Source organism: Carica papaya, chromosome 8 (genome assembly GCF_054855325.1).
Source record: "Carica papaya isolate Zhongbai chromosome 8, ASM5485532v1, whole genome shotgun sequence".
NCBI lineage: Eukaryota > Viridiplantae > Streptophyta > Magnoliopsida > Brassicales > Caricaceae > Carica > Carica papaya.
Genome location: NC_142316.1, coordinates 29296841 through 29324632, shown reverse-complemented (window position 1 = coordinate 29324632; position 27792 = coordinate 29296841). Strand labels below are relative to the sequence as shown.

General features: G+C 37.5%; 1 protein-coding gene across 2 annotated transcripts; it reads left to right on the top strand.

Moving 5' to 3' along the window:
- The first annotated feature begins 22829 nt into the window (after positions 1 to 22829).
- Positions 22830 to 27375, top strand: LOC110813141 (benzaldehyde dehydrogenase, mitochondrial). 2 transcript variants are annotated; one of them, XM_022040167.2, is made up of 12 exons: positions 22830 to 22848; positions 23113 to 23233; positions 24011 to 24145; positions 24314 to 24456; positions 24539 to 24692; positions 24787 to 25016; positions 25402 to 25491; positions 26008 to 26181; positions 26277 to 26414; positions 26539 to 26676; positions 26766 to 26827; positions 26907 to 27375. In XM_022040167.2, exons 2-12 carry the CDS (start codon positions 23170 to 23172, stop codon positions 27178 to 27180), a joined length of 1602 nt encoding a protein of 533 aa, XP_021895859.1. In that variant the 5' UTR covers positions 22830 to 22848; positions 23113 to 23169; the 3' UTR covers positions 27181 to 27375. The 2 variants fall into 2 exon arrangements, with proteins under 2 accessions (XP_021895859.1, XP_088065407.1); XM_088209281.1 differs by lacking the exons at positions 22830 to 22848; positions 23113 to 23233 and adding an exon at positions 23243 to 23373.
- The last annotated feature ends 417 nt before the right edge of the window (positions 27376 to 27792 follow it).

The window sequence follows — 27792 nt, the reverse complement described above, 5'->3', positions numbered from 1 at the left end:
TTTCACATATAATATATATAATTTTTTTAGTAGTTATTGCATGATTCTCACGGTCACTATTTTTTCAAACTACCGATTGTTTTGTGTTGTTTGGATAATTTTGTTTATTTATATGCTTACTCTTTTTTATTATTTATATTTATATCTTTATTTTATTTAATTATATATATATTTATTATTTTATTATTATATATAATCTTTTTAAATATTATATAATTTTTTTATTATCATATTTTATAATTATCATATGATACCATACATTAATGAATCATTTTAAAAATTATCTAAACACATCCTTAAAAAGAGTTATAATACTCATGTAGTAAATAAAAAAAAATAATTTAAAATGTATTATCTCAAAGATATTATTATTATTATTTTCGTAGGTTATGAATTTTCCATCAAGGAAAATGTTTTAAATCAACGTGATATGGCAAATATATGCCACGTGGATTCATGTAAATGTGATGTCACATGGAGTCTATGAATTTAGAGGAAGAATTTGATAAAGCATCAATAAACTGGTGGAGTTAAACATATTATTATTTTTTCCTTAAAATAAAATAAAACAAAACAATTTTAAATTTAAAAAACACTAAAATTAAAACCTAAATCATACATATTAAGTTTAAAATAAAATGGGTTTCTGTATATTTCATAAAGACTCAATGAATATTTTTGTAATTTAGCCTAATTTTATTTTTATTTTTATTTTTATGGTTGTTCATATTTTAAGAAATTGTGCATCCACATTCACATATTTAATCTATTATTATTTTAAGTAAGTTCATTTGTATTTTTAAAAAATATTATATTAAGACAAAAGTAGAAGAATGACAAGAGAGTATGATTATTTATATTTATTTTATTCAAATATACTAATACAATAAGATATTATATTAATAGCTCAAATACTAAAGTAATTTTTATATTATTTTAACATATATAAATTGTTCCATATTCTAATTTTTTATTTCTTTATTTTTCTTTTCTTGAAAGGTATTGCACATTGGTTTTTTTTATTTTTTTTATTTATTATTATTTTTTTTAATAGTTTGATATAAATTATTATTTTTCCTTCCAAACATCTTTGAGATTACTAAAGATTAGGGTGAAAAATGTTAAAAAATAATAATCATAATGAAAATTGCCATTAGCTAAAATAACACAAAATTAAAAGAAATGAAGGAGAATTCCATGCTTAAATTTTAAATTTTTTTTAAAAGTAAGTTATCTAGTATTTATAATAATCTTTTTTCTTTTTTCCTAAGCAGGCTAATTTTTTTACTCTAATCAATTGCCAGTCTAATTATTTTCGTTTATAAAATTAATTTTTTTTATGTATTTTAAATTTTTTATATTAAAATAAATAAAAAATAAAACACTTTTTTTACACATCAAATATGACATATCATTTGACATAAAAATTTATCTAATAAAAAGTAATTACGTGTTCAACTTAATTGTAATACCCGGACCCGAAAAGCGGCCCAAAATAATTTTTTCTTATTAAATTATTTTAATAAAATAATTATTTAATTTATCATAATTTTATTTTATTGAATTCTTGAGAAAAAATGAATTAGGAACGAAATTGAAAATAATTTAAAAAAAAAAGGTAATAATTTGAGTTCGGAGTGTATTTTTGAAAAAAAAAATAGAAATAGGGAGTCAAAGTGCAAAAAAGAAAAATTCGACCATGTGAGACGGCCCAGTCAACAGTTCTGACGAACTGGAGTACGCCGTATGTCAAAACACGCTGAAGTCGGCGCCACGCAGGAGGTCACGGGGGTGATTTGTGTGCCCAGCGATCCGATGACCCAGGTTTGATCCCGCACGCGTGAATGACTTAGATTCGTTCGCTCCTTAGACGCGATCGAATGGATGAGATCAATAGCAATGAACGGCCTAGACTCGCCCACGTAATTGACCTAAACAACTAAAGATCGAATGATCCTCCTTACTCTACGTCGACGAGAATGGACATTGGAGAAGAAGGCCGACCGTTAACCGCTGCTGCACTAAAGCCACCGCCGACTGCCAGAAAAGGTAAAATTTTCTCCTACTTGTTAGGAATTCGATTCTGAGCCTTCTTGTGGCCATATCGGAGCAAGAGGAACGGTGAGTGAGCTGGAAATTACGGACAAAGCTCGACAGAACTACCGCGACCAGAACTCAAAAATCCCTCTGATGAGTCCCTTCCTGCTTTTTTTTTTATGCAATTTTTTCATCATTGTATTCATCATCCTTTTCTGTGTAGGTTAGCCGAAGAAGGAACCCCAGCCGCGAATGAGGATCGGCCGAGCTGCTGTACCCGGAGACTCCCCCGCTGATAGGTTCGATTTTTTGTGATTTTTCGACCAACTGAGATGGTAACACCCACCAAAATCTTTTTTTTTATCTCTTATTAATAAATATAATTTTTTTTATTATATTATATTATATTATATTTTAATTTAATGAAAAATGGACTAAAATTGATGGAGGATTAAATTAAAAATAATTTTGAGAAAAAAATGGTGAAAATTTGGGTTCTGCAGGTATTTTTGAAAGAAAAATCAGAAATTGGAGGTCAAAATGCAATTTAGAAAACATTTGCCACATCAGACGCCCGGTCAGTAACCCCGACTAACCAGGACGCGCCAAGTGGTAGAGGCGCTGACGCGGGAGGCCACGCGGGGGGACCACGTGCGCGCAATCAAACAGTTGAGGTCTATTCCCGCGCACACGGACGACCTGGATCCGCTCCCGCCCAAACGCAATCGAATGGCTAGATTAAAAGCGATTGGACAGTTCAGAGTGAATTGCGATGGACAGCCTAGATTGGATCAAGATGAACAGTCCAGATTCACCCCTTATTTAATCGTAATTGGACGGTCTAGATCAAATGCGATGGACTGTCCAAATCAAAAGCGGATGGGTATAAATAACCTTCATCTGCACCAAACCCTAACCCTAGCCGTCAGAACCCCTCTCCGGAGAGGACGACCTAACTGCTGGGGAGCAAACCGCCGCCACTCGCCGCCACACCGAAACCTTTTTCGACTGCCAAAAAAGGTAAAAACTTTCTAATTTGCATGAAATTCAATTTTAAACTCACCCATGGCTAAATCAAAGTGGAAGGACTGGCTAATTGGTTGAAAAATACCGATGAAGCCCAGCGGTATCGCTGCGAAAAATTTTACAAACCACCTCCGATGAGACCCTTCCCGATTCCCGTTTTGCGTAATTTTTCTGCCGTTGTGATCACTATTTGCTTCTCTACAGGTTGATCGAAGCGAAACACTCAACCCAACGTGACCCAGAGGAGCCGACGCACCGGAGAGCTCCACTGCCGGTGAGTTTCGATTTTTCATATTTTTTGGGCCAACCAAGGCCCTTTAACGTGTTTGCTAGTAGAAATCGATGAAAAATCAACCAAATTTGGCCGAAAACGGCCGACCCGAGGAGGACCTCCGTTGTGGGCAGCGTCGTCGTTGCCGGAGCACGGCAGAGCTGCCGTACCAGATTTTCAAAATTAACCGAGTGGGCCCTGAGACTGATTTTGGATTTATTTAGAACATTTGTAGGTACTATAAGCGTGTTTCAGTTTCTGAAAAAAATTCAGGGACCGCCCGTAAGTGCGTTAAACCGTTTACCTCTTCGGTGTTAAATTGAGTAAGGATCCTTCACCATACTCCCTATCATAGAATTGAAGTTTAAATAAATAGTAATACGATATTTTGTACAAATTAAATAGATGTGCATAATTAATTACGAATTGCTAATGGAGCCCAAACCGGATATTGTTCTCTGTTGATTTATTTTATAGCCTAAAAGCATGATAGTATCTGATTTATCTATTTTATGGTTTAAATGCATGTATTGCTACCTTACCTGACTACTGTTTGATTTGGAATTTGAGACATGATTGCATTACCTGATGCATGTTTATTTGTTTATGTGATTATGTTTGATTTGGTAATGGAGACTAAAGGAAAATAGGAAAGTGGTGTGATTAAATAAACAGATGGAATGACAACATTACTAGATATCCTGGGAGATGGTGGACGGACTGGGTACATAGAGAACCCTACTGTGAACGTTGTCTCATACCGGAAGGGGTATAGAGACTTAGTAATTTGGTGCTCATACCGGACGGGGTATGGGGATGGCCCGCTTTACCCTTATACTGGACGGGGTATTAAGGTTTAATGTCTTGGCACTCATATCGGACAGAATATGGGGACGACCCTATAATTGAGATTATTAAGGAAAATGGTTCACGTGTAACGGAGACGCCCTTATGAACCCCCATGGATACTAGTAGGCTGGTGAAATGAGAAACTGTTATAATTTGGTTTATTGTTAATGGATATGAATTTATGATATATTCTATGTTGCTGATTGTTTATGAAGTTATGATCTGTATGGTATTATTATCTCTATAGGTTGTTTTCATAAATTCCACTATGGTAAGTGAACGTCAAATGATTTTATGGTTGTTAAACAAATTTGCTAAATTTAATACTTCATTAGTTATTTTGATTTTATACCAACATTTGTTTCTGTATCGGTGATATAGTGTGATATCCTTACTAGGCTAGTGTAGCTCACCTTTTATTTAACCATTTTAGATCAAGAGGACCTGGTTCCAGAGCCCGATCCGCAAAAAGATTATGAGTAGATGCTAGATATTTTCTATTTCTCATTATTTTTCTTATTTTTCGTGTTTATTTTAGAGAATTAATTCTGTAATGCTATTTATTACTTTTAAGTTATTATGTAAGGAATGTAAACCTTAACATTTTATTTCATTTCCGCACTTAAATTATTATATATCCCTTTTTAGATTTCCAGGGTCGTTACAGTTTGTATCAGAGTCGCGTTCTTCAGACCTATTCCTTACACAATAATACTTAGGGAAACACCAAAATAATGAATTATCACTCAACCATTCCTTGTGAAATACAGGTACAGAAAGATGAGGAGAGGAAGATCCCCACTAAACCAAGCAGTCCCGAATGGTTCGCTTAGGGAAAATGTTGACCGGATATTTGAGATGCTGGAGAGACTCATTGCTACCCACCAGGGCTGGGAGGAGAGGAGGGAGCTACTTGACCCTCCCTCGCTGCCACAGGTTGAGCCATCCCTATAGCAAGAGGATTCCGAGCCACTCCGGTACGATCTTGCTCCTCCACAGTACCACCCGGCACCATCATAGTATGATCCGGTGCCCCAGCCACAGTACCACCTGGCACCACCACAGTATAATCCAGTGCCCCCACCGTATCAGCAAGTACTACCACAGGGCCCCCTAGTCTATGCTCAACATGGTCCAGTCCCTCTTCTACGGGACCTAGTTCCTCCCATGATTGACCCAGGCTACATAGAGAGGTACAAGAGACTAAACTCATCTACTTTTGCAGGGGAATCCTCTTTTGAAGATGTCGAGTACTGGGTAGCAAAGACAGAGAAGACTTTCAAGACCCTAGGGGTGACTCCGGAACAGAAGGTCACCCTTGCTACCTACATACTAGTGGGAGAAGCAGACCGCTGGTTGGAACTCAAACAGACAGACCACCCTACCTGTTCCAGTTATTTAGGAACAGTTCCTAGCAACCTTTCATGCAGAGTACCTTCCAGAGCATCTCCAACATTTGAAGGAGATGTAGTTTGTCCAGTTGGTCCAAGAGAACATGACTGTGTCAGAATATGCTCGCAAGTTCCTAGAATTGAGCCGATACTCCCCTGAGATGTTGTTGGATAAAGGCAGGAAGGTTCGAGTGGGGTCTTCACCCAGAGATCAGACAACATTTGTTTGTGCTAGAGCTCAGGACTTATTGGGCCGTTCTGGCCAAGGCACAGCTAGCAGAGATGAGCTTCTGCACCCTCTCTCAGGCAGCAGGGAACCTCAGACCCTTAGCTCCACCATGCAGACTAGCACCTACTGTGCCTATTCAATAAAACAAGAGGCCCAGGCCGGTGATCCAGGCTCCCCCTCAGGCTCTAGTGGCAGGACGCGGTAAGATCTATCAGCATTGTAGCAGGGATAATGGGGATGGACCCTGTTACTGCCTCAACAACACCTGTCGCATTTGTGGTAGTGCCCAACATTATGCAAGGGAGTGCCCAAGGAACTAAAATTAGGGTAGAGCTTACAATCTCACCCAGCAGGATGCAAAAGCCAACCCGGATGTGGTACAGGGGATATACACTATTTGTAACTATCTTGCTCATGTTTTGATTGATACTGGTGCATCGCATTCATTTGTTTCACCTGTTTTTGCATCAAAATTTAATATATTACCTGATAAACTTGATTCTATATTATTTGTGTCTACTGCTGTGAGTATGACACTATTGAAAAAAGTTGTCTACAGGGCTTGTGTCGTAGATATAGTAGATAGGAAATTGAGTGTGGATCTAATAGAATTAGACGCGGGGGATTTTGATGTAATTTTAGGAATGAATTGGCTAGCGGTGTATCACGCCACCGTAGATTGTTTTAGCAAGAAGATTGTATTCAATTCTTCTAATGAGGAGCCATTTATAAATTAATAAAATCATTTAGCATTTATTCCTTTATGGCAAATTTTCTTATTCATCGACTACTTTAACCCTACTGTTTTCTCTAACTAGGAAAACTCAAGAAAAAGAATTGTATTCAAGAGATTCCGGTAGTATGAGATTTTCCAGATGTGTTTCCAGATGAACTACCCAGATTGCCAGTGGACATGGAAGTCGAATTCACCATATACCTCTAGCCAGACACCCAGCCTATTTTGGTTTCTCTTTGCCGCATGAGTCGTGTTGAGATGGAGGAACTGAGAAAACAGATCACTGAATTGTAGGACAGTAGTTTTATCAGACATAGTGTGTCCCCTTGGGGTGCCAGAGTCACTTTTGCTAGAAAGGAAGATGGGACGTTTAGGTTATGTATTTATTACAGAGGGTTGAACAGAGTTACAATCAAGAACAAGTATCCTCTTCTCAGGATTGATGACCTCTTTGATCAGTTGCAGGGTGCCCAGGTCTTCTCCAAAATAGACATGCATTCAGGTTACCATCAGATGAAAATCAGAACAGAAGACATCCCCAAGACAACTTTTTGAACCAGGTATGGACACTATGAGTTCCTAGTCATGCCATTTGGACTAACCAATGCCCCAACCATCTTCATGGACTTGATGAACAGAGTCTTCAGGTAATTCTTGGATCAGTTTGTTATTGTGTTCATCGATGATATCCTGATTTATTCAAAAAGCAGAGAGGAACATGCTCACCATCTAGCTTAAGTTTTGCAGGTTTTCAGAGAAAAAAAGATGTTTGCAAAGTTGAGTAAGTGTGAATTTTGGCTTGAATAGACCACCTTCTTAGGACACATCATATCAAAGGATGGAGTGTTAGTGAACCCTAAAAAGGTTGAAGTAGTACTCGGCTGAGAAAAATTGACATCAGTTAAGGAGATTCGTAGCTTTCTAGGAATGGCAGGCTATTACCGTAGGTTTGTGGAAGAGTTTTTTAGTCTAATTGCTCCCCTGACCAGACTCACAAAGAACAATGTCACTGTCAAGTTTGAGTGGAATGAGAACTGTGAAAGAAGTTTTTCAGAATTAAAGAAGTGGCTGACTACTGTACCTATGTTGGCCTTACCGAGTGGATCGGGGGGATATACAGTTTACAGTGATGCCTCATATCTAGGCTTGGGTTGTGTTTTAATACAGCATGGGAAGGTCATAGTCTATGGGTCTAGACAGTTGAAGAGTCATGAGAAAAACTATCTCATCCATTACTTAGGGCTTGCCGCAATCATACACGCCTTGAAGACTTGGCACCATTATTTGTATGGAGAGACCTTTCAGATCTATACCGATCACAAGAGTTTGAAACACATATTCACTCAAAAGGATCTCAACATGCGTTAGAGAATGTGGATAAAATTTCTTAAGGACTATAATTGCGACATCTTGTATCACCCGAGTAAGGGCAATGTAGTAAGCGATACACTCAGTAGAAAAAATACAGGTACATTAGCCCATTTGATGATTTCAGAATACAGGCAGATCGGAGCCACACAACAGGTACGACTTTAGGACTTGAGGAGAGTCACATATTTGGGTCACCTGACCGTTCAGCTTGAGTTAATACAGAGAATAAGGGAAGCTCAGTCTGCCGATTCCACCTTAGTAGCCCTCAAGAGAGATGCAGAACAGGGAGTTAGCTCAAAATTTCGAGTCTCTGCCGATGGGTTGCTCAAATTCCAGGACAGGGTGTGTTTTTCAAGTGACAGTGAGTTAAAGAGGAACATCATGATAGACGCTCATAGCTCAAAGTTTGCCATGTATCTCGGAAGCACTAAAATGTACCAAAGTATGCGATCCCAATTTTGGTGGAACGGGATGAAAAGAGATGTAGTTGACTTTGTTTCTAAGTGTTTGGTATGACAGCAGGTCAAAGTAGAGCATCAACGCCCAGACGGGTTACTTCAGCCATTACCGATCCTAAAATGGAAGTGGGAACATATCACCATGGACTTCATGACAGGATTACCTAAAGCAAGATCAGGACAAGATGTCATCTGGGTAATATTTGACCGGCTTACCAAGTCTTCCTACTTCTTGGTCATCAGGATGACCGATCCCTTGGACAAGTTAACAAGAATATATGTCCGAGAAATAGTCAAATTTCATGGAGTGCCAGTAACAGTAGTGTTCGACAAGGACCCCAAGTTCACTTCTCGATTTTGGAATAGCTTTCAGCAAGCCATGGGAACGAATGTGTCCCTTAGTACTGCATTCCACCCTCAGACCGATGGACAGTCAGAAAGGACAATTCGTACACTTGAAGATATGCTCTGAGCTTGTGTCCTTAATTTCGGGGGCTATTAGGATGACCATCTACCCCTAATAGAGTTCGCCTACAACAACAGCTACCAAACAAGTATTAGCATGGCTCCATATGAGGTGTTATATGAGCGCCCATGCAGATCACCGATTTGTTGGGAAGAAATAGGTGATAGAAAAGTGTTCGACCCAGATCTGGTCGAGGAGATTACATCCAAAATAGTTAAGATCAGGAAGAACATTCAGACGACTCAAAGCAGACAGAAGAGTTATACGGACACCCGGAGGAGAGATTTAGAATTTGAGAAAGGCGATCGGGTGTTCCTTAAGGTCATTCATTTCGAGGGAATCAGTAGGTTCGGCAGCAGGGAGAAACTTAATGTAACGGCCCCGGAAATATTGTAATGAAATGAGTATTTAAATATATCGAATGCGGAAGCGAGATCAAAATTTCAGTTAACATCCCTTACACGAAAAACCAAAAAACGTACTTAAAATATAAAAGGTTAAACTAACTAAGAAAGAAAACTCGAAAATAAACTATGCGTATGACTACAGAGTCTCTAGGCATCCCCTTCGTCGTCCTCCTGCGGAACGGGCTCGGGAACCATGTCTTCCTGATCTGAAATGGTTAATTAAGGAGTGAGCTACACTAGCCCAGTAAGAACATCACGATATCTCACCGTCACGGAGATAAAGGTGGGTAGAAAACCACAAAAAGACCAATGGAGCATAATTTATAACAAACTCGTTTATTAACATGAAAACCTTTACCATCCACTTACCTTGGTGGAATTTATGAAAACAATATGAGAAAAATAATAACATTATCATAATCATTGAATAATCTAAGCTGTAAAACATAACACTTATCACGCCTCTTGTAATTCAATCATTGTACAACATATCTTTTTTTTTTTCTCATTTACCAGCCTACTAGTATCCGTGGGGGTCCATAGGGGTTCCGCTACCCGTTAACCTTTAATATTCATAATCAGTTTCCAGGGCCGTCCCCATACCCCGTCCGGTATGGGCGCCAAAACCATGAACCTCAATATCCTGTCCGGTATGAGGGTGAAACGGGCCGTCCCCATACCCCGTCCAGTATGGGCGCCAAAACCATAAACCTCAATACCCCGTCCGGTATGAGGGTGAAACGGGCCGTCCCCATACCCCGTCCGGTATGGGCGCCAAAACCATAAGATCTCCATACTCCGTCCGGCATGTGAGACCACAATCCCGGTAGGGTTCCCTACTGACCCGGTCCGTCCACCATCTCCCAGGATATCTAGTCAAGCTGACCCCCATAATACAATTATCAGTCTACACAATCTTTCATTTTCCTTTTCCTCAGTCAGCATCATCAATTTACATACAAACAAGCAAACAGTAATTCATGCCAAACAGACAACATACAGTATCAGTTTTTCAGTCATTCAACCCATGATTAATAAAAACGTAGTATATGCACACAAATCTGTAAAATGAACACATCAAACCTCATTTTGCATTTAAAGCTGTAAACAGGCCAAATAACAGTAAATCACCAATCACACTAGACTCGGGCTCCATTAGCCACCTTAAGCAATTTCACACATTCGTTAATTCAAGAAATACTGTTTTATCATTTTGAACTTTAATACCGTGATAGGAAATAGGGTGAGGGGTCCTTACTTGTTTTCGAGATCCGAATACGATTCACAGTGCGCCTGCAGGCCGTCCCTAATTTTCCCTGAATTTTTCCCGGGAAACTGAAACACACTAAGAGTACCTGCACGTGTTCCAAAAAAAATCCAAATTAGGCCCAGGGCCTCTTTCGGCCCAAATCGCAACTCCGGCACGGCGGCTCCGCCGTGCTCCGGCGACGGCGCCGCCGCTGGCGGCGGCGAGTCGCCTCGGGTTGGCTGTTTTCGGCCGTTTTTGGCCGAATTCGGCCACGCTCGCATTGGTCCTTGTCAGAAAACAACCCTAGGGCCCTCGGGGGGCCAAAAAATCACGGAAAAACGGAGCTTACCGGCGGCGGCGCTCTCGGGTGCAGCGGCTCTCCGGCGAAGTTCGTGTTTTGGTGATTCGGCTCCGGTCAACCTGTAGAGAAAAGAATGGTGATCACGGTGATATAAAAATTGCATCGAACGGAGGCCGGGAAGGGCCTCGTCGGAGGCAAAAACCGAGAGGGGGCGCGGCGGCGCCGCTGGGCTTCGGCCGCGTATTCCGGCCGTTTTGCCGGGATTTCGGCCTCGATTTGGCCATAGGAGGAATCAGCGGGGAAAAACGAGTCGGGGGTATGAAATTTACCTCGATCGGCGGTCGGAAATTTCCCCGGTGCGGCGGCGAGTGGCGGCGGGTGGCGGCGGTCGGCCTCTGGTTCGTCTTCTCCGGCGAGCGGCTGGCGGCTAGGGTTTGTGGTCTGGTGTGGGGGTTCTATTTATAACCCCTTGCCTTTTGATCACAGCCGTTCATTTCGTTTTAATCTGGGCCGTTCGTTTTTGATTGAATCTGGGCCGTCCGTGCGTTTGAATCTGGGCCGTCCGATCGCGCGATTGATCTGGGCCGTCGGATCGCACCCACGCGGATCGCCAACGTGGCTCCTTTCGGAGTGACGCGATCTTGCCACGTGGCAGGCCCTGGTTGGCCGGGCCTGCTGACGTGGCTGCTGACGTGGCCCCCCCCCCCCTTTTTTTTTTTTTTTTTTTTTTTTTCCTCCTTTCCGGGTGCTACACTTAAGGTCATTCATTTCGAGGGAATCAGTAGGTTCGGCAGCAGGGAGAAACTGAACCCTAGATTCATTGGACCATTTAAAGTCTTAGACAGAATTGATACCGCCGCCTACAGACTTGCACTACCTTCAGAACTTTTCAAGGTCCACAATGTGTTTCATGTGTCCATGCTACATAAGTACAACTTGGACCCCTCTCATGTCTTAGCCCACGAGCATCTTCTACTCTAGGAGGATCTATTCTATGAGAAAGTACCAGTAGGTATTGTGGATCGAAAGAGCAGATTTGTAATGAGCCCAAAAATTTAAAAGAAAATATATAATAATTTAAGTGCGGAAGCGAAATAAAAGGTTAAGGTTTATATCCCTTACACAATAACTTAAAAGTAATAAACAAACATCACAGAATGAATTCTCTGAAAGAAACACGAAAAATGAGAAAAGTAAAAGAAAATATAAAGTATCTAACATCTACTCGCAATTTTCTTGCAGATCGAACTCGGGAACCAGGTCCTCTTGATCTGAAATGGTTAAATAAGGGGTGAGCTTCACTAGCCTAGTAAGGACATCACACTATAACACCGGCACAGAAGTAAAGGTTGGTAGAAAATCAAAAACAACTAATGCAGCACTAAATTTAAACCAATATATTTATTAAAAATAAAATTATTTACCCTTACTTACCATTGGAGAATTTATAAAAACAAATTATAGAAGTAATAATATCATACAGATCATAACACATGCACGATCAGCAACATAAAATATATCATAAATTCACATTCATTAACAATAAACTAAATCATAATCGTTTCTCGTTTCACCAGCCTACTAGTATCCATGGGGATCCGTAGGGGTGTCTCCGCTACACGTGAACCCTTTTCCTTAACAATCTTAATTACAGAGCTGTTCCCATACCCCGTCCGGTATGAGCGCCAAGACATTAAGTCTCAATAACCCACACAGTATGAGGGTGAAGTGGGCCATCCCCATACCCCGTCCGGTATGAGTGCCAAATTACCAAGTCTCCATACCCCGTTCGGTATGAGACAACGTTCACGGTAAGGTTTTTTATGAATCCGGTCTGTCCATCATCTCCTAGGATATCTAGTGAGATTGTCGTCTTATCTATTTATTTGATCAAACCCCTTTCTTGTTTTTCCTTAGTCTCCCTTACTAAATCAAATATAATCACATAAATAAATAAACATGCATCATGTAATGCAATAATGTCTCAAATCTCAAAATCAAACAGTGGTCAAGTAAGACAGTAATAAATGCATTTAGACCTTAAAATAGATAAATCAGATACCATCATGCTTTTAGACTGTAAAATAAATCAACAGAGAACAATGTCCGGTTCGGGCTCCACTAGCAATCCATAATTAATTATGCACATCTATTTAATTTATACAAAATACCGTATTTTTATTTATTTAAACTTTAATTCTATGATAGGAAATAGGGTGAGGGGTCCTTACTTGATTTGACGCCAAAAAACTAAATGGTTACTGTGCCTACGGGTGGTCCCTAGGTTCCCTAAATTTTTCTTTGGGAACTGAAACGCGCTTACGGTACCTACAAATGTCCCAAATAAACCCAAAAATCAGTTCCAGGTCCGCCTCGGGTCGACCATTTTCGGCCGAATTTGGCCTATTTTATATTGATTCCTGCGAGCACACACGCTAAAGGGCCTCGATGGGCCCCAAAAAAATACAAAAAATTAAAAGTCACCGGCGGCGGGGCTCTCCAGTGCGGCAGCTCCTCCGGCTCACGTTGTGGTTGGGTGTTTCGCTTCGGTCAATCTGTAGAGAGAAAAACGATGCTCACAATGGTGAAAAAATTACACGAAACGAAAATCAGAAATGGCCTCATTGGTGGTAGTTTGTGAAATTCCCTGCGGCACCGCCGCCAGGCTTCGACAACATTTTTCGGCCAATTGGCCGGTTCTTTCACTCTTATTTGGCTATGGGTGGGTTTAAAATTGAATTTCGTGCAAAAGGAGAAATTTTTACCTTTTTTGGCGGTTGGGAAAGGTTCTAATACGGCGGTGGGTGGTAGTGGTCGGCTCCTCGGCGGTTGGGTTGTCTTCTTCGGTGAGAGGTCCTGGCTGCTAGGGTTAGGGTTTGGGTGCATATGAGATTATTTATACCCATCCGCTTTTAATCTGGGCCATCCATCGCTTTTGATATGAATTTTTCGATCGCAATTAAATAGGGAGTGAATCTGGACCGTTCATCGCGATTCAATCTGGGCCGTCCGTGCGCGATTCAATCAAGGCCATCTGTGCGTGCGGGAACGGATCGATCGTGCACACATGGATTACCCACGTGGCTTTCCCCCCGCATGGCTTCCAGCATCAGCGCCTCTGCTACTTGGGGCGTCCTGGTTGGTCGGGGCTGCTGATGTGGCGCAATTTTTTTAAATTGTATTTTAACTTCTGGTTTCTAATTTTTCTTTCAAAAATACCCATAAAACCCAAATTTTCACACATTTTTTCCAAAATTATTTTCAATTTAATCCTTAACAAATTTTTATCCTATTTTTCATTAAATTAAAATAAAATAAGTTAAAATAAATTAAATAAACATATAACTATATTTAAAAATAATAATAATAATGTTGGGTGTTACAAGATTACTCCGCAACCGAGAAATTTCCTTTGTAACGGTCATGTGGCAGAACCATACACTGAGAGAGGCTACATGGGAGCTATAATCAAACTTTAGAGTCCAGTATCCCAGCTGTTTAATTCAGAGTGAGAGATAAATTTGAGGGACCAAATTTCTTTTAAGAGGGGGGAGAGTTGTAACACCCACCAAAATCTTTTTTTATTATTTATTATTAATAAACATAATTTTTTTATTATATTATATTATATTTTAATTTAATGAAAAAATGGAGTAAAATTGATGGAGGATTAAATTGAAAATAATTTTGGGAAAAAATGGTGAAAAATTAGATTCTGTGGGTATTTTTGAAAGAAAAATCAGAAATCGAAGGTCAAAACGTAATTTTAAAAAAATTTGCCACGTCAGACACTTGGTCAGTAGCCCCAACCAACCAGGATGTACCAAATGGCAGAGGCACTGACGTGGGAGGCCACGCGAGGGGCCACGTGGGCGATCTGCGTACACGTGATCGAACGACTGAAGTACGTTCCCGCGCGCACGGATGGCCTGGATACACTCCCTCCCAAATGCAATCGAACGGCCAGATTAAAAGCGATCGGACAGCCCAGAGTGAATCGCAATAGACAATCCAGATTAGATCGCGATCAGATTTCTGAAATTGGCCGAGTGGGCCCTGGGACTGATTGTAGGTTTATTTAGAACATTTGTAGGTATTATAAGCGCGTTTTAGTTTTCGAAGAAAAATTTAGGGAATTCAGGAACCGCCCATAGGCATAATAAACCGTTTAACTCTTCGACGTTAAATCGAGTAAGGATTCCTCACCCTATTCCCTATCATAGAATTGAAGTTTAAATAAATAATAATACGATATTTTGTACAAATTAAATAAATGTGCATAATTAATTATGGATTGCTAATGGAGCTCGAACCGGATATTGTTCTCTGTTGATTTATTTTACAGTCTAAAAGCATGATAATATCTAATTTATCTATTTTATGGTTTAAATGCATGTATTGCTGCCTTATCTGACTATTGTTTGATTTGGGATTTAAGATATGATTGCATTACCTTATGCATGTTTATTTGTTTATGTGATTATGTTTGATTTGGTAATGTAGACTAAAGAAAAATAAGAAAGTAGTGTGATTAAATAAACAAATAGAACGACAACCTTACTAGATATCCTAGGAGATGGTAGACGAACCGAGTACATAGGGAACCCTACCATGAACGTTGTCTCATACCGGATGGGGTATTGAGACTTGATAATTTGACGCTCATACCAGATGGGGTATTGAGGTTTAATGTCTTGGCACTCATACCGGACGGGGTATGAAGACGGTTCTGTAATTGAAATTATTAAGGAAAAGGGTTCACGTATAGCAAGGACACTCCTATGAACCCCCATGGATACTAGTAGGCTGGTGAAATGAGAAACGGTTATAATTTGGTTTATTGTTAATGGTATGAATTTATGATATATTTTATATTGCTGATTGTTCATGAAGTTATGATCTGTATGGTATTATTGTCTCTATAGGTTATTTTCATAAATTCTACTATGTAGTCATATAAGGTAGCATACATGTATTCAAACCATAAAATTGATAAATCAGATACTATCATGTATTTAGACTGTAAAATAAATCAACAGAAATTAACAGAGAACAATTTCTGATTCTGGCTCCATTAATAACACATAATTAATTATAGATATTTTTTAAGTTTAACAAAATACCGTATTATTTAAAATTAAACTTCAATTCTATAATAGAGAATAGGGTGAATGATTCTTACTCAATTTGGTGTACAAAAAACTAAGCTGTTTACTGCGCCTACAGGCGGTTTTCGGGTTCCCTAAATTTTTCTTAAGGAATTAAAACGCGCTATAAGTACCTACAAATGTCCCAAACAAACCCAAGATCAGTCTCAGGGCCCACTTTGGCCAATTTTGAAATTCCTGCATGGCGGCTCCGTCGTCTGCAGCGGCAGTCCGCCTTGGATCGGCTGTTTTTGGCTATTTTCGGTCAAATTCGGCCGATTTCGCATCAATCCCTGCCATAAAACATGTTAAAGGGCCTTGGTTGGCTGAAAAAATACAAAAACTGAAACTCACCGATGGCGGGGCTTTTCGGTGCAATGGCTCATCCAGCTCACGTTGCAGTTGAGTGTTTTGCTCCAGTCAACTTGTAGTGAAGGAAACGGTGATCACAATGGTAGAAAAATTACATATAACAAGAACCAAAAAGGGCTTCATCAGAGGTGTTTTGTGAAATTTTCTGCGACGGCGCCGTCGAGCTTTACCCACATTTTTTGGCTAATCAGCCGTTCCGTTTGGTCCGATTTTGTCATGGATTGTTTAAAATTGAATTCTGAGGAAAGAAATTTTTTTTTTACCTCTTTTGGCAATCGAAAAGGGCTCTGGCACGGCGGCGGGTGGCGGCGGTCTCCTTCCCGGCGACGGGGTCTTCTTCTTCGACGAGGGATTCTGATGGCTAGGTTAGGATTTGGTGTGAACGAGGATTATTTATATCCGTTCGTATTTAATCTGGACCATCCATCGTATTTGATATGTACCATCTGATCACGATTAAATAAGAAGTGAATCTGGACTATTCATCGTAATCTAATCTGGGCCTTCATCGCGATCCAATCTGGGCTGTCTGGTTGCGCTTAAATCTGATCGTCCGATCGCATTGGAGAGGGAACGCATCTGGGCTATCTGTGTGCGTGGGAACGGATATGGGCTGTTTGATCGCGGGCATACGGCTCGCCCGCGTGGGCTACCATATGGCACCGCATCAGCGTCCGCTGCCACGCGGCGCGTTTTTATTTATCGGGCCTACTGACCGGTCATCCGACGTGGCAAAACTTTTCTAAATTGTATTTTAATTTTCGATTTTCGATTTTTCTTTCAGAAATACCATCAGAACCCAAATTTTTGCCCCTTTTTTTACAAAATTATTTTCAATTTAATCTTCTATCAATTTTACTTCATTTTTACTCTAAATTAAAATTAAAAAATTAAAAAATTAAGAAATTATATTTATAAAAAATCTTAAATTACATTAAAAATTAATTTAGGATATTGCATCAAACACGATGAACAACCCAGATTTAAGAGAGATGAGTATAAATATCTCGCATCACACTGAACCCAAACCCTACCTGTTGGAGAAGAAGAACTAGTCGCCGGAGAAGGGAGTCGACCGCCGCCCCGCCATGCCAAAGCCATCTTCGACCACCAAAAAAGGTAAAAAGTTCTCCTATATACTCGAAATTTGATTCCAAACACCTCCATGGCCAAATTAGAGCAAAAAGAATGGTGGATGAGCTAAAACTGCGGGTAAGGTCCAGCGGCGCTACCGCAAATAAAATCCAAAATCGCCTCCGATGAGCCCCTTCCCGTTTCTCTTTACCGTGAGTGTTGCCTCATACTGGACGGGGTATCGAGAATTGATATTTTTGTCGCTCATACCGGACATGGTATGAGGTCCGGTATGAGGACGGCCCGATTCACCCTCACACTAGACGGAGTATTGAGAGATAGTATTTTTGGCGCTTATACCGGACAGGATATGGGAATGGCCGGTTAGTTGACAATATTGAATATTAGTTCATGTATAGTGGAACATCCTTATGGGCCCCCAGGGATACCAGTAAACAAATAAAAAGGGAAAGTGGTTGCTATTGCTCACTTGAAAATGAGATTGAAAGGTTATTTGAATTATTTTATCTTTATAGGTTGATTTTAAAAATTTCACAACAGTAAATATATGCAGTAAATAGTTTTTCCTTATGATAAATGAATTACTTAAATTTAGAGCTCTATTTATTGTTTTTATGATTTTTACCAACCTTCAGTTTCTGTATCGGTGAGTAATGTGATACTGATTAGTGTAGCTCACTATTTCATTAACTATTTCAGATCAATAAGAATAAGACCCAGATCCCGATCAACAAGAGGGTTGTGAATAGTTCACAATCCGGACTCCTTCAAAAGGTAGTGAAGGTCGTCCTAAGATGCTCAAGTCTTTACTTTTCGTTTATTTCTTTGATTTTCGTTTGTTCTTTTAGAAGGAACATTTTCGTAACCCTATTGGATATTTTAAACTATTATGTAAGGAATGTAAACCTTAACTCTATTATTCTGTTTTCGCATTCAATTCATGTCTTTATTTCCTTTTAAGTTTCGGGTTGTTACATCACAATTATCCTGATTTCTTATTTATTGTTTTTTTGTACTGTCCTACTTGCTTGTTATCATATTGTGCATGTTCTCAATTTATAGTTTCTATGGTCTTATCAATTTATATGGTTTATTCGGTTATCTGGTTACTTGATTCCTTATTATGATAAATTATATCGTTTGCATAAATGTCATCTAATTAATTTGTAAATATAATATAAGATATTAACATGCGTTTGTTAGTTATTTTGTTGGTGAAAATTTTTATGTGAAAGAATTACTGGGTATCTAGGAAAATGACGGATGGGTCCGGTATATAGGGAACCCAACTGCAAATGTTACCTCAGTCGAACGGGAATGAGAAGTCTCTTACTGATGAAGTTCGAAAGATATAGTTTACCCTTATACCGGATGGGGTATTGAAGTGATGGAATGTTTGGCGCCCATTACCGGACGGGGTATGGGAACGACTAATTAATTGTTAAAATTAGATCTTTCGTATCGGATGGGGTATCGAGACAATGGAATGTTTGATGCCCATTATCGGACGGGGTATGAGGATGGCGGTTAATTGTTAAAATTAGATATTGGGTTCACGAGTAGAGATACATCTTTATGGACCCCAATGGGTAACAGTAAGTAAGTAAGAAAAAAAAATTGCCGTTTCTTGTTTTTTTGTGCGCGAAAATGAAAAATGATATGGATATGAGTCTTCATAGGTTGTTTTTTTTTAAAAACTCGTAACGTTAAGTATCAAATAGACGTTTTTAAGTTAAATGTATTTAATTAAAACAAAGGTTCTATTAGTTGTTTTCCTAATTTTTACCAATCTTCGATTTTTCATATATGTTATTAGTATAATATTCTTACTGAGATAGTATAGTGCACTCTTTCATTAACCATTTCAGATCAAGAAAATCAAGATTCAAATCTCGATCAGTAAGAGTGTTGTGAGTAGTTCACATTCTGAACTCCCTTCAAGTGTTAGTGAATCTTGTTCTAGGATATTTATTTATTTGTTTTTTTTTTAATTAACCGTTTGTCGTTTAGAACAAACATTTTCGTAATTCTATTGCACATTATAATTTACTGTGTAAGAAATGTAAACCCTAACTTTATTATTTGCTTGCGTATTTAAATTATAAATTTATTTTTTTAAAAGTTCAAACCCCTTTACATTAATATTAAGTGATAAATTCACTAATAATGTAGTGGCAGCGCAACCTAAAGGGACCAGAAGGTGGCAGTTGTAATCTGACTGACGCTTGAAGCCGAAGTTGAAGAGGTGTTGTGTCAATCTGGTTTGACCCGTAATAGGAAACTCATATCTATGCAATGACGTCCGGTTGCAACGATGTAATGTTGCTGAGGTTTATGCGCGAGATTAAGGTGTTGTCAATTTTAGGATTAAGACAAATCTGTTTGAGAGACAGATCCTTAAGTGTACGGCGACGGAATCACACGAGTAAGACAGATCTGATCAATGTATAACTAGATCAGAATTGCGCAAAAAAAAGATGTATGGTCTGTGTGTAGTGCAGTTGGAAGAGAAATAATCATGACACAATATTCCAGATTTGTTCAGATCTGTGCAAAGAAGGGATCGGAGAAGAAAAAATTCAAAATGGGGCTGTGAAGTCATATGTCCACTCCTGAAACCAAAAGACTGGAGAGGGAGAAGCCGAGGTGGTAGCTGGTTATACAAAACTATATCTGTTGTGTTTTTCGACATTTTGTAGCCAGATTTCACGATATTCGTTCTAGATCTGAACTAGTTATTTTTTATGTTGATTTTCGGTCAAATCGCAATGCCCATGTGGTGGTCCTGACAGCAACGCATGCAGTGACACGTGTAGTTCTGGGTGGTGGCATCTCTGGTTGCAAACCAATGATTTTATGCATATTCGTGTTTCCTTATGAGTAATTTTTTGTTTTGTTTTTGAAAGTACACAATCTAGGAATTTGGGATAATATTCACAAAGTATGAAATTAAAAAGTTTGATGGTGGAATGAGTTTTAGTGTGTTGAAAATTAAAATAAAATTATTCTTAATTTTATAAGTTTTATGGAGGATATTGAAGAAAAAATTTATTGAAGGTATGAGAGAGCTGTATAAGACAGAGTTGCAAGAGAGAACATTATGTGTGATTTTAATGAGTGTGACCAATAATCTTCTACGGGAAATTACTTGAGGAATTTTTACTTTAGCTATATGGAAGAAAGTGGAAGAGTTATTTATACTCTACAAAATTGTTAACAAACCACTTTTACTTTGAAAAAAAATATTGTACAATATGAGAATAAATGAAAGACACACCAATTAAACAATATTTTAATAAATTTAGTTCTATTTTTATGGACTTAAATAACATATATATCAAGATTGATAATGAGTATTAGACATTGATTAAACAATATTTACCATCATTATCTTATGAGACTTTATTGAATAATATTAATAATGCACTAAAATCAAAAAAATTGAAAAATAATTTTTAAGAATATAGAATAGAAGAAGAGAGTTTGACAAATAGGAGAAGAGCACGTAACAAAAACTAGATCAAATCTAGAGATAAGAAGACAAACTATTTTGAGCACAAGGATTATGGTCACTTTAGGAAAAAAATATCTAAAGTTGAAAGAGAAAATGAGAAATAAGTCGGAGAGTTATGTTAATTTTGTCAACATAAATATGATGCATGTATTGTTTGTCTTGTATTAAGTTAATGCATGTATTGTTTGTCTTGTGTTGATTTATGGTTAAATTGTGAAATTAAAAATTAAATATAAACAAAAAATTGATTGATTAAGTGAATGAATGAATAATAGCCTTACTGGATATCCTTAGAGATGGTGGACGGACCGGGTATACAGAGAATCTTATTGTGAACGTTGCCTCATACTGAACGGGGTATCGAAGATTGATATTTTTGGCGCTCATATTGGACGGAGTATGAGTACGACCCGTTTTACTCTCATACCAGATGAAGTATTGATGGATGGTATTCTTGGCGCTCATATTGGACAAAATATGGGGACAACCGGTTAGTTGACAATGTTAAATAATGGTTCACGCATAGTGGGACATCCCTATGGACTCTAGGAATACCAGTAGTCAAATAAAGATGAAAAGTTTTTGTTTACTTGAATATAAGATTGAAATGTTATTTGAATTATTGTCTCTATAGGTTAATTTTGAAAATCTCGCAAACGGTAAATATATGCAATAAATGAATTTCTTTATGATAAATAAATTTACTTAAATCAAGAGCTCAATTAGTTTTTTTTATGATTTTTACCAACATTTAGTTTCTGTATCGGTGAGTAGTGTGATATTTTTACTGGGTTAGTGTAATTTACCATTTCATTAACTATTTCAGATCAAGAAAATCAAGACCTAGATTTCGATTAACAAAAGAATCGTGAACAGTTCACCACCCGGACTTCTTCAAAAGTTAGTGAGGTCGTCTTAAAATGATAAGTTGTTTACTTTTCGTTCGTTTTTTTTTTATTTTCGTTTGTTTTTTTAGAAGAGACATTCTCGTAACCCTATTGGGCCTTCTAAATTATTGTGTAAGGAATGTAAATTCTAAACTCTATTATTTCGTTTTTGCATTTAATTTATAATTTTATTTTCTTTTAAATTACAGCTTTACATATTTTGTAGATTATTTTATGTATATTCTGGAGAGATTTGTGAGAGAAAACTCTTATAATTACTCTATATATGATTTGATGATCTATTGGTGATGTACTCACATTTAATCAAAGTAAATTTTTTTTTTGTCTTGGCCGTGAATATACACATTTATCAAATTACGTTAAATTTCATATTTTTTGCATTTCATTTTTTTATTCTTTTGTGATTGCGTGCATTTTAGAAATTAAATTTTCTAATAGTTAAAATATAAAAAAAGATATGTAAATGGTGTGTGCAAGGTTTCAACATTCTTGATATAAAAAAATATTATGATGTGATAATGTTTAATTTATAATTTTTTAAAGGGAGAAATTAATTTATTAATTGAATTTGTAATGTATTACTATAATTTTATGTAAAATTATTTAAAAAAATTAAATTAACTTATGTAAATCCATAAATAAATTTAATAATATTCTGAAGTTTTCCAAGTGTAGGTTAAAAATTCCAAATTTTACCGAGAAAGAGGCAAATATGGCGGTCAAACTTCTACTTCTGCAGGCTTCTGACGAATTGATCGGTCAAACCTCAAAGCTGACCGCCATTTGCCAAATTGTTTGAAAATAATTCGTGCTCACTGTAAATTTCCACATCCTAACTTATCTTCGACCTTTTTCGAAATAGGAAAGTTCCTAACTTCTGGTACTAATTCATTGTGGATTTCACTTCCACTTAGACATCTCTTTTGCGGATTAGGAAACCACGTACGCACTTCAAGTTTCTTAACGTAATATATTGATTCACAAAATAGGAAAGTGAATATTACTTCTAAGCTGGTAACAGGCGCGTCCTCTGCCGCTTTTCTATCATTTTTTTCCTTATCTCTGCTCTATCATCATTGGCAGAAAAATTGTCCAGTTCAAGAAACTTTTATCTTTTAGCTATTCATTTTAACTTAAAATCATTCTTAATATTTTATCTTTTCTTTTTTTTTTTTTGAATTTAATTTTCCAAAAGATATATGTCCATTTCATTTTATGAAATATGATTTTATCTATAGTACATTTAAAATTCAAATTATGATACAGGTTTGTTTTATATATATAGAAGGATAGTGTTCGGTCTTTCACGCAACACTAGTGAGGGAAAAGGAAAGCAGCTACGATGGCGACAAGGAGAATCTCGTGCTTGCTCTCTCGCACCTTTTCTTCTTCTATCTTTCCTCGAGGTGAGTCGGTAAACCTCAATTTCTCGATCAGAGATAGGTTCTTTTGCTTCTTGATGCTGTTCTTAGTTTTTCCGATTCTCCTGGAAATAGATATATCTACATTTTTATAATGATGATGATGATCGCATTCGCACTTAATAGTATGATGTTGTTATTGTATCTCAAAATAACTTCTGATTCTAAGGAATATCTATTGATCGTGGCGACAGTGATTGTAATGTTAGAAAGACTTTGATTGGAATCTTTTGCTGTGAGAAAGTTAATTTTTTGTTTGGCTGCCGAGAAAAGCAATGACAGTGGAGGAATCGCGTTTGAATCTTAAATCTAACTCTGCAATATCTGTTTCTCTAGTGACCAATACAACATAAAGCAGAGAATTCCAGACGTCGCTTCCGTTTTCTTTTATATGATTATATCAGTATCCGAAACAAGTATCGAACCGAAAATTTTATTTCCCACGCAATCGGACAACCATTTTTTCTTTTGATACAAATTCGATTCTGCAATCGCATTTATTTCGTTATGATCTTACGCTAGGATTATCAGAAGTTATTTTTGTTCGCAAAGCCAATTGTACTTTGACATCTTTCCTATTCTAAGTGTCTAATGTTTACTGTGTAGGGCTATACCGTAGATAAATAGGTTGCATCGTGTCATATTAATAAAAGCAAAAATCTAGTTTAGCATCTGTTACACTCCGTTTTTTCTGGGCTATGATTTTCTCTTATTTATCTTAGTTCATGGGTAGTACATGATTACTAAATTCCAATGCTTCAGGAAGGAATTCTGTTTTCAGCAGAGGAACCTACAATTACAGCACTGCGGTTTCTCTGGAGGAACCAATTAATCCAAATGTCGACATAAAGTTTACTCGACTCTTTATAAATGGACAGTTTGTTGATGCAGCATCAGGTGAACTCTCAATTCATTGAAAAATTCTGATGTCGTTAATTATATGCATTTTTTAGTTTTTAGAAAACCCTTTTTCTTAGGTTATATAGGCTGATTTACGTGTGCATGAACACTGGCTCGAATGAGTAACCTAAGGCTATGTATCATATGCGAGATTCGTTTGCACAGGAAAAACCTTTCCTACTTTGGATCCCCGAACAGGTGATGTCATTGCAAATGTTGCTGAGGGTGATGCAGAAGATATTAATCGAGCAGTCTCTGCTGCTCGTAAGGCATTTGATGAAGGACCTTGGCCGAGGATGACAGCTTATGTAATCCTTATTTACTTGTTTGATTTTTGTTTAAAGCATAAGATTTGAAGATTTATGCTTTATATTGCCTTTTGTTTTCCAGGAAAGATCAAAGATATTGCTCCGTTTTGCTGACTTGCTAGAAAAACATAATGATGAGATTGCAGCACTTGAGACATGGGATAATGGAAAGCCTTACGAGCAGTCTGCAAAAGTTGAAATACCGATGCTCACACGCTTGTTCCGATACTATGCTGGTGGGCGAGTAAAGAAAATACAGTAATGTTTCTATAACGTGTGTAGTTAATTCATCTCATGCCATTTTTTTTTATCTTTTTACGAGTTCCTCAGGTTGGGCGGATAAGATCCATGGTCTAACTGCTCCTGCTGACGGTCCGTATCATGTGCAAACTCTTCATGAACCGATTGGTGTTGCTGGTCAAATTATTCCTTGGAATTTTCCACTTCTCATGTTTGCCTGGAAGGTTGGGCCGGCATTAGCATGTGGAAATACCATTGTTCTTAAGACAGCTGAGCAGACTCCCTTGTCTGCTCTTTATGTTTCAAGTCTTTTCCATGAGGTAGACTGTGAATTTTTTCCATTACTTAATTCTTTTTATTGTCCTATTTTCCCTTAGTTGAGGATTACATCCAAATTTTGACACTATATATTGTAATTAGAATGTTGCCCTGTAAGGTACAGTATATTTGGAAGTCAAATTATTTTTTAATGTAAGAATTCATTTTAAATGAATGATTAACATCCATCTTACTGTTACTATTAGGTTTATAGGACGAATAGATACATGTTATAATGCCTTCAAGATTTGCAATGATTATTTTTAACTCATGTCTGTTGATTAACAGTCTCATATTGTTCCTGAACATATGTTAGTGCAGAATGATTTTTCTGCCGAAATGTATATTTTCTTTTCTTTTTTTTTTATGGGGTTATCTTTGTGGTAGGCTGGACTACCCGCTGGCGTTTTAAATGTGGTTTCCGGTTTTGGTCCAACTGCTGGTGCAGCACTTGCCAGTCATATGAAAGTGGATAAGGTAATATATAATCTGGACATCTGTACTTCAGCATTTCATGGCTTCATTTTTATGATTTAGTCTAGTAGAATTATAAAACAAGGTTATTTTCCTTTGTAGAACTGCATGCCATAACCTGGAAACAGTTTTCCTGAATTATATAGAGGGTGTATCTTGTTTCTGTTATGATTTAGTAAATATCTGTAGGATAAAATTGAATTCCTGCAATTACGGGGCCATTAATGATGGTAGGCTATGTATCTATTAGGGTATCTAGTTTACAGCAGAGCTAATGGAGAGGGGGAAATTAGCTTTCCCTCAGTTCTTCTTGGAAATAGACTTGGTATAGAGTGATTTAGCTTGAGTGCTACGTAGCGAGTATAGAAAATAGTCAATTGTGGTCTTGGAAGTCTGGGATACCATTGATTTGTTTCGGATTTAATTAATATTACATGTGACAGTGAATAACAATCTAGCTAACTTGCATGTGTTGTCTGAAAAACTTGTGCACTTAAATGGTTAATGCTCTTGCTGCAGCTTGCTTTCACTGGATCAACTGAAACTGGAAAAGCTGTTCTCCAATTGGCTGCAAAAAGCAATCTTAAGCCAGTAACCTTGGAGCTTGGAGGAAAATCTCCTTTTATTATATGTGAGGATGCAGATGTAGATAAGGCAGTTGAAATGGCACACTTTGCTCTATTTTTTAATCAGGCATGTCCAAAATATGTCTTTAAAACACCAAGGTTATTTTAAGCCAAAAAATTTATGCAATTAACATCAAGTTGTGTATAATGTGCTACCTTCAGGGCCAATGTTGTTGTGCTGGCTCTCGCACTTTTGTACATGAGCGTATTTACGATGAGTTTGTTGAGAAAGCAAAAGCACGGGCGGCAAAACGTATAGTAGGGGACCCATTTAAGAACGGCGTTGAGCAAGGTCCACAGGTGAGTAATAATTTATATGAAACTGATAGTCAATTTTTTGTTTTGAGAAGGCCAAGTTGCATCTATGATTTAAGTTAGTTAGCTATGGCTTATAGTGCTGATAACCTCCTAAATGAATAACCAGGTTGATTGTGATCAATTCAAGAAGATCCTAAATTATATAAGATCAGGTATTGAAAGTGGAGCAACTCTTGAAACTGGAGGCGAGCGACTTGGTAATAAGGGTTACTACATTCAGCCCACTGTTTTCTCCGATGTTAAGGTACTTCAAAGATAAAAACCCAAATTTCTACCAATTTGTCACATGATTATGAAGATAACTAACCTGATGAATAATGATCACCATATCAGGATGACATGCTGATAGCAAAAGATGAGATATTTGGTCCTGTTCAGAGCATATTGAAATTCAAGTGAGAATCTCTGTGTCTTAGCTCAATGTACAGCATAAAAGTATCCTTGTTGCTAACTTCAATATTTGGCTGATTGCAGGGACCTCAATGAAGTTATTCAACGAGCAAATGACACTCGCTATGGGTTGGCTGCTGGGATATTTACACAGAATCTAGACACTGCTAACACATTGACACGTGTCTTGCGAGCTGGATCAGTGTGGATAAATTGCTTTGATGTCTTTGATGCTGCTATTCCTTTTGGTGGATACAAGATGAGTGGACATGGAAGAGAAAAGGGTATCTACAGTCTTTCCAATTACTTGCAAGTGAAGGCTGTTATTACTGCCTTGAAGAATCCAACATGGCTCTAAACTGCCTACTTTTTATTTTCACTCTTCTTATTAATCAAAGACACACCGATTTCATAAAATTGAGGTGTGAACAGATAATTATGAATGTGATAAAGGAGGGGATGATGACGATGATCATAGAAACATTTCCAACTTTAAAATCGAATAAGATAAATTATGTATCTACTTTTTTTAAATAAATTTTTTTATATCAAATATTAATTTATTATAATTATTTTAATTAAAAAAATCTAACAATCATAATTTTTTTTTTTTTTTACTAAAAGCATTAAAATAAAAGTCAAGTAACTTCAAATTTGTGATCTTTAAATAGAATATTTGCATCCACTTATAACTAAAGTTATATCTATGCTCTGGGTCTCTTTGTTACCGATTGAAAATTGATTACTGTTCGATATATTTTTTTCCCCAAAGCAAAACCTGTTTAGTATTCATTTTGGCTGTGATACCCTCTCCGCCAAGTCTCTGACAGCATGTCTGCTGCATATATCTACCCAATGTGGCGGTCGGTGTCTGTTTTATAAGTAAGAAAAGTAGACAAGTACAATTTGAAGACAACAAACTTTTGTCGTGACACTTGCATAGATAAACAAAATAAATATAAACTCTTAA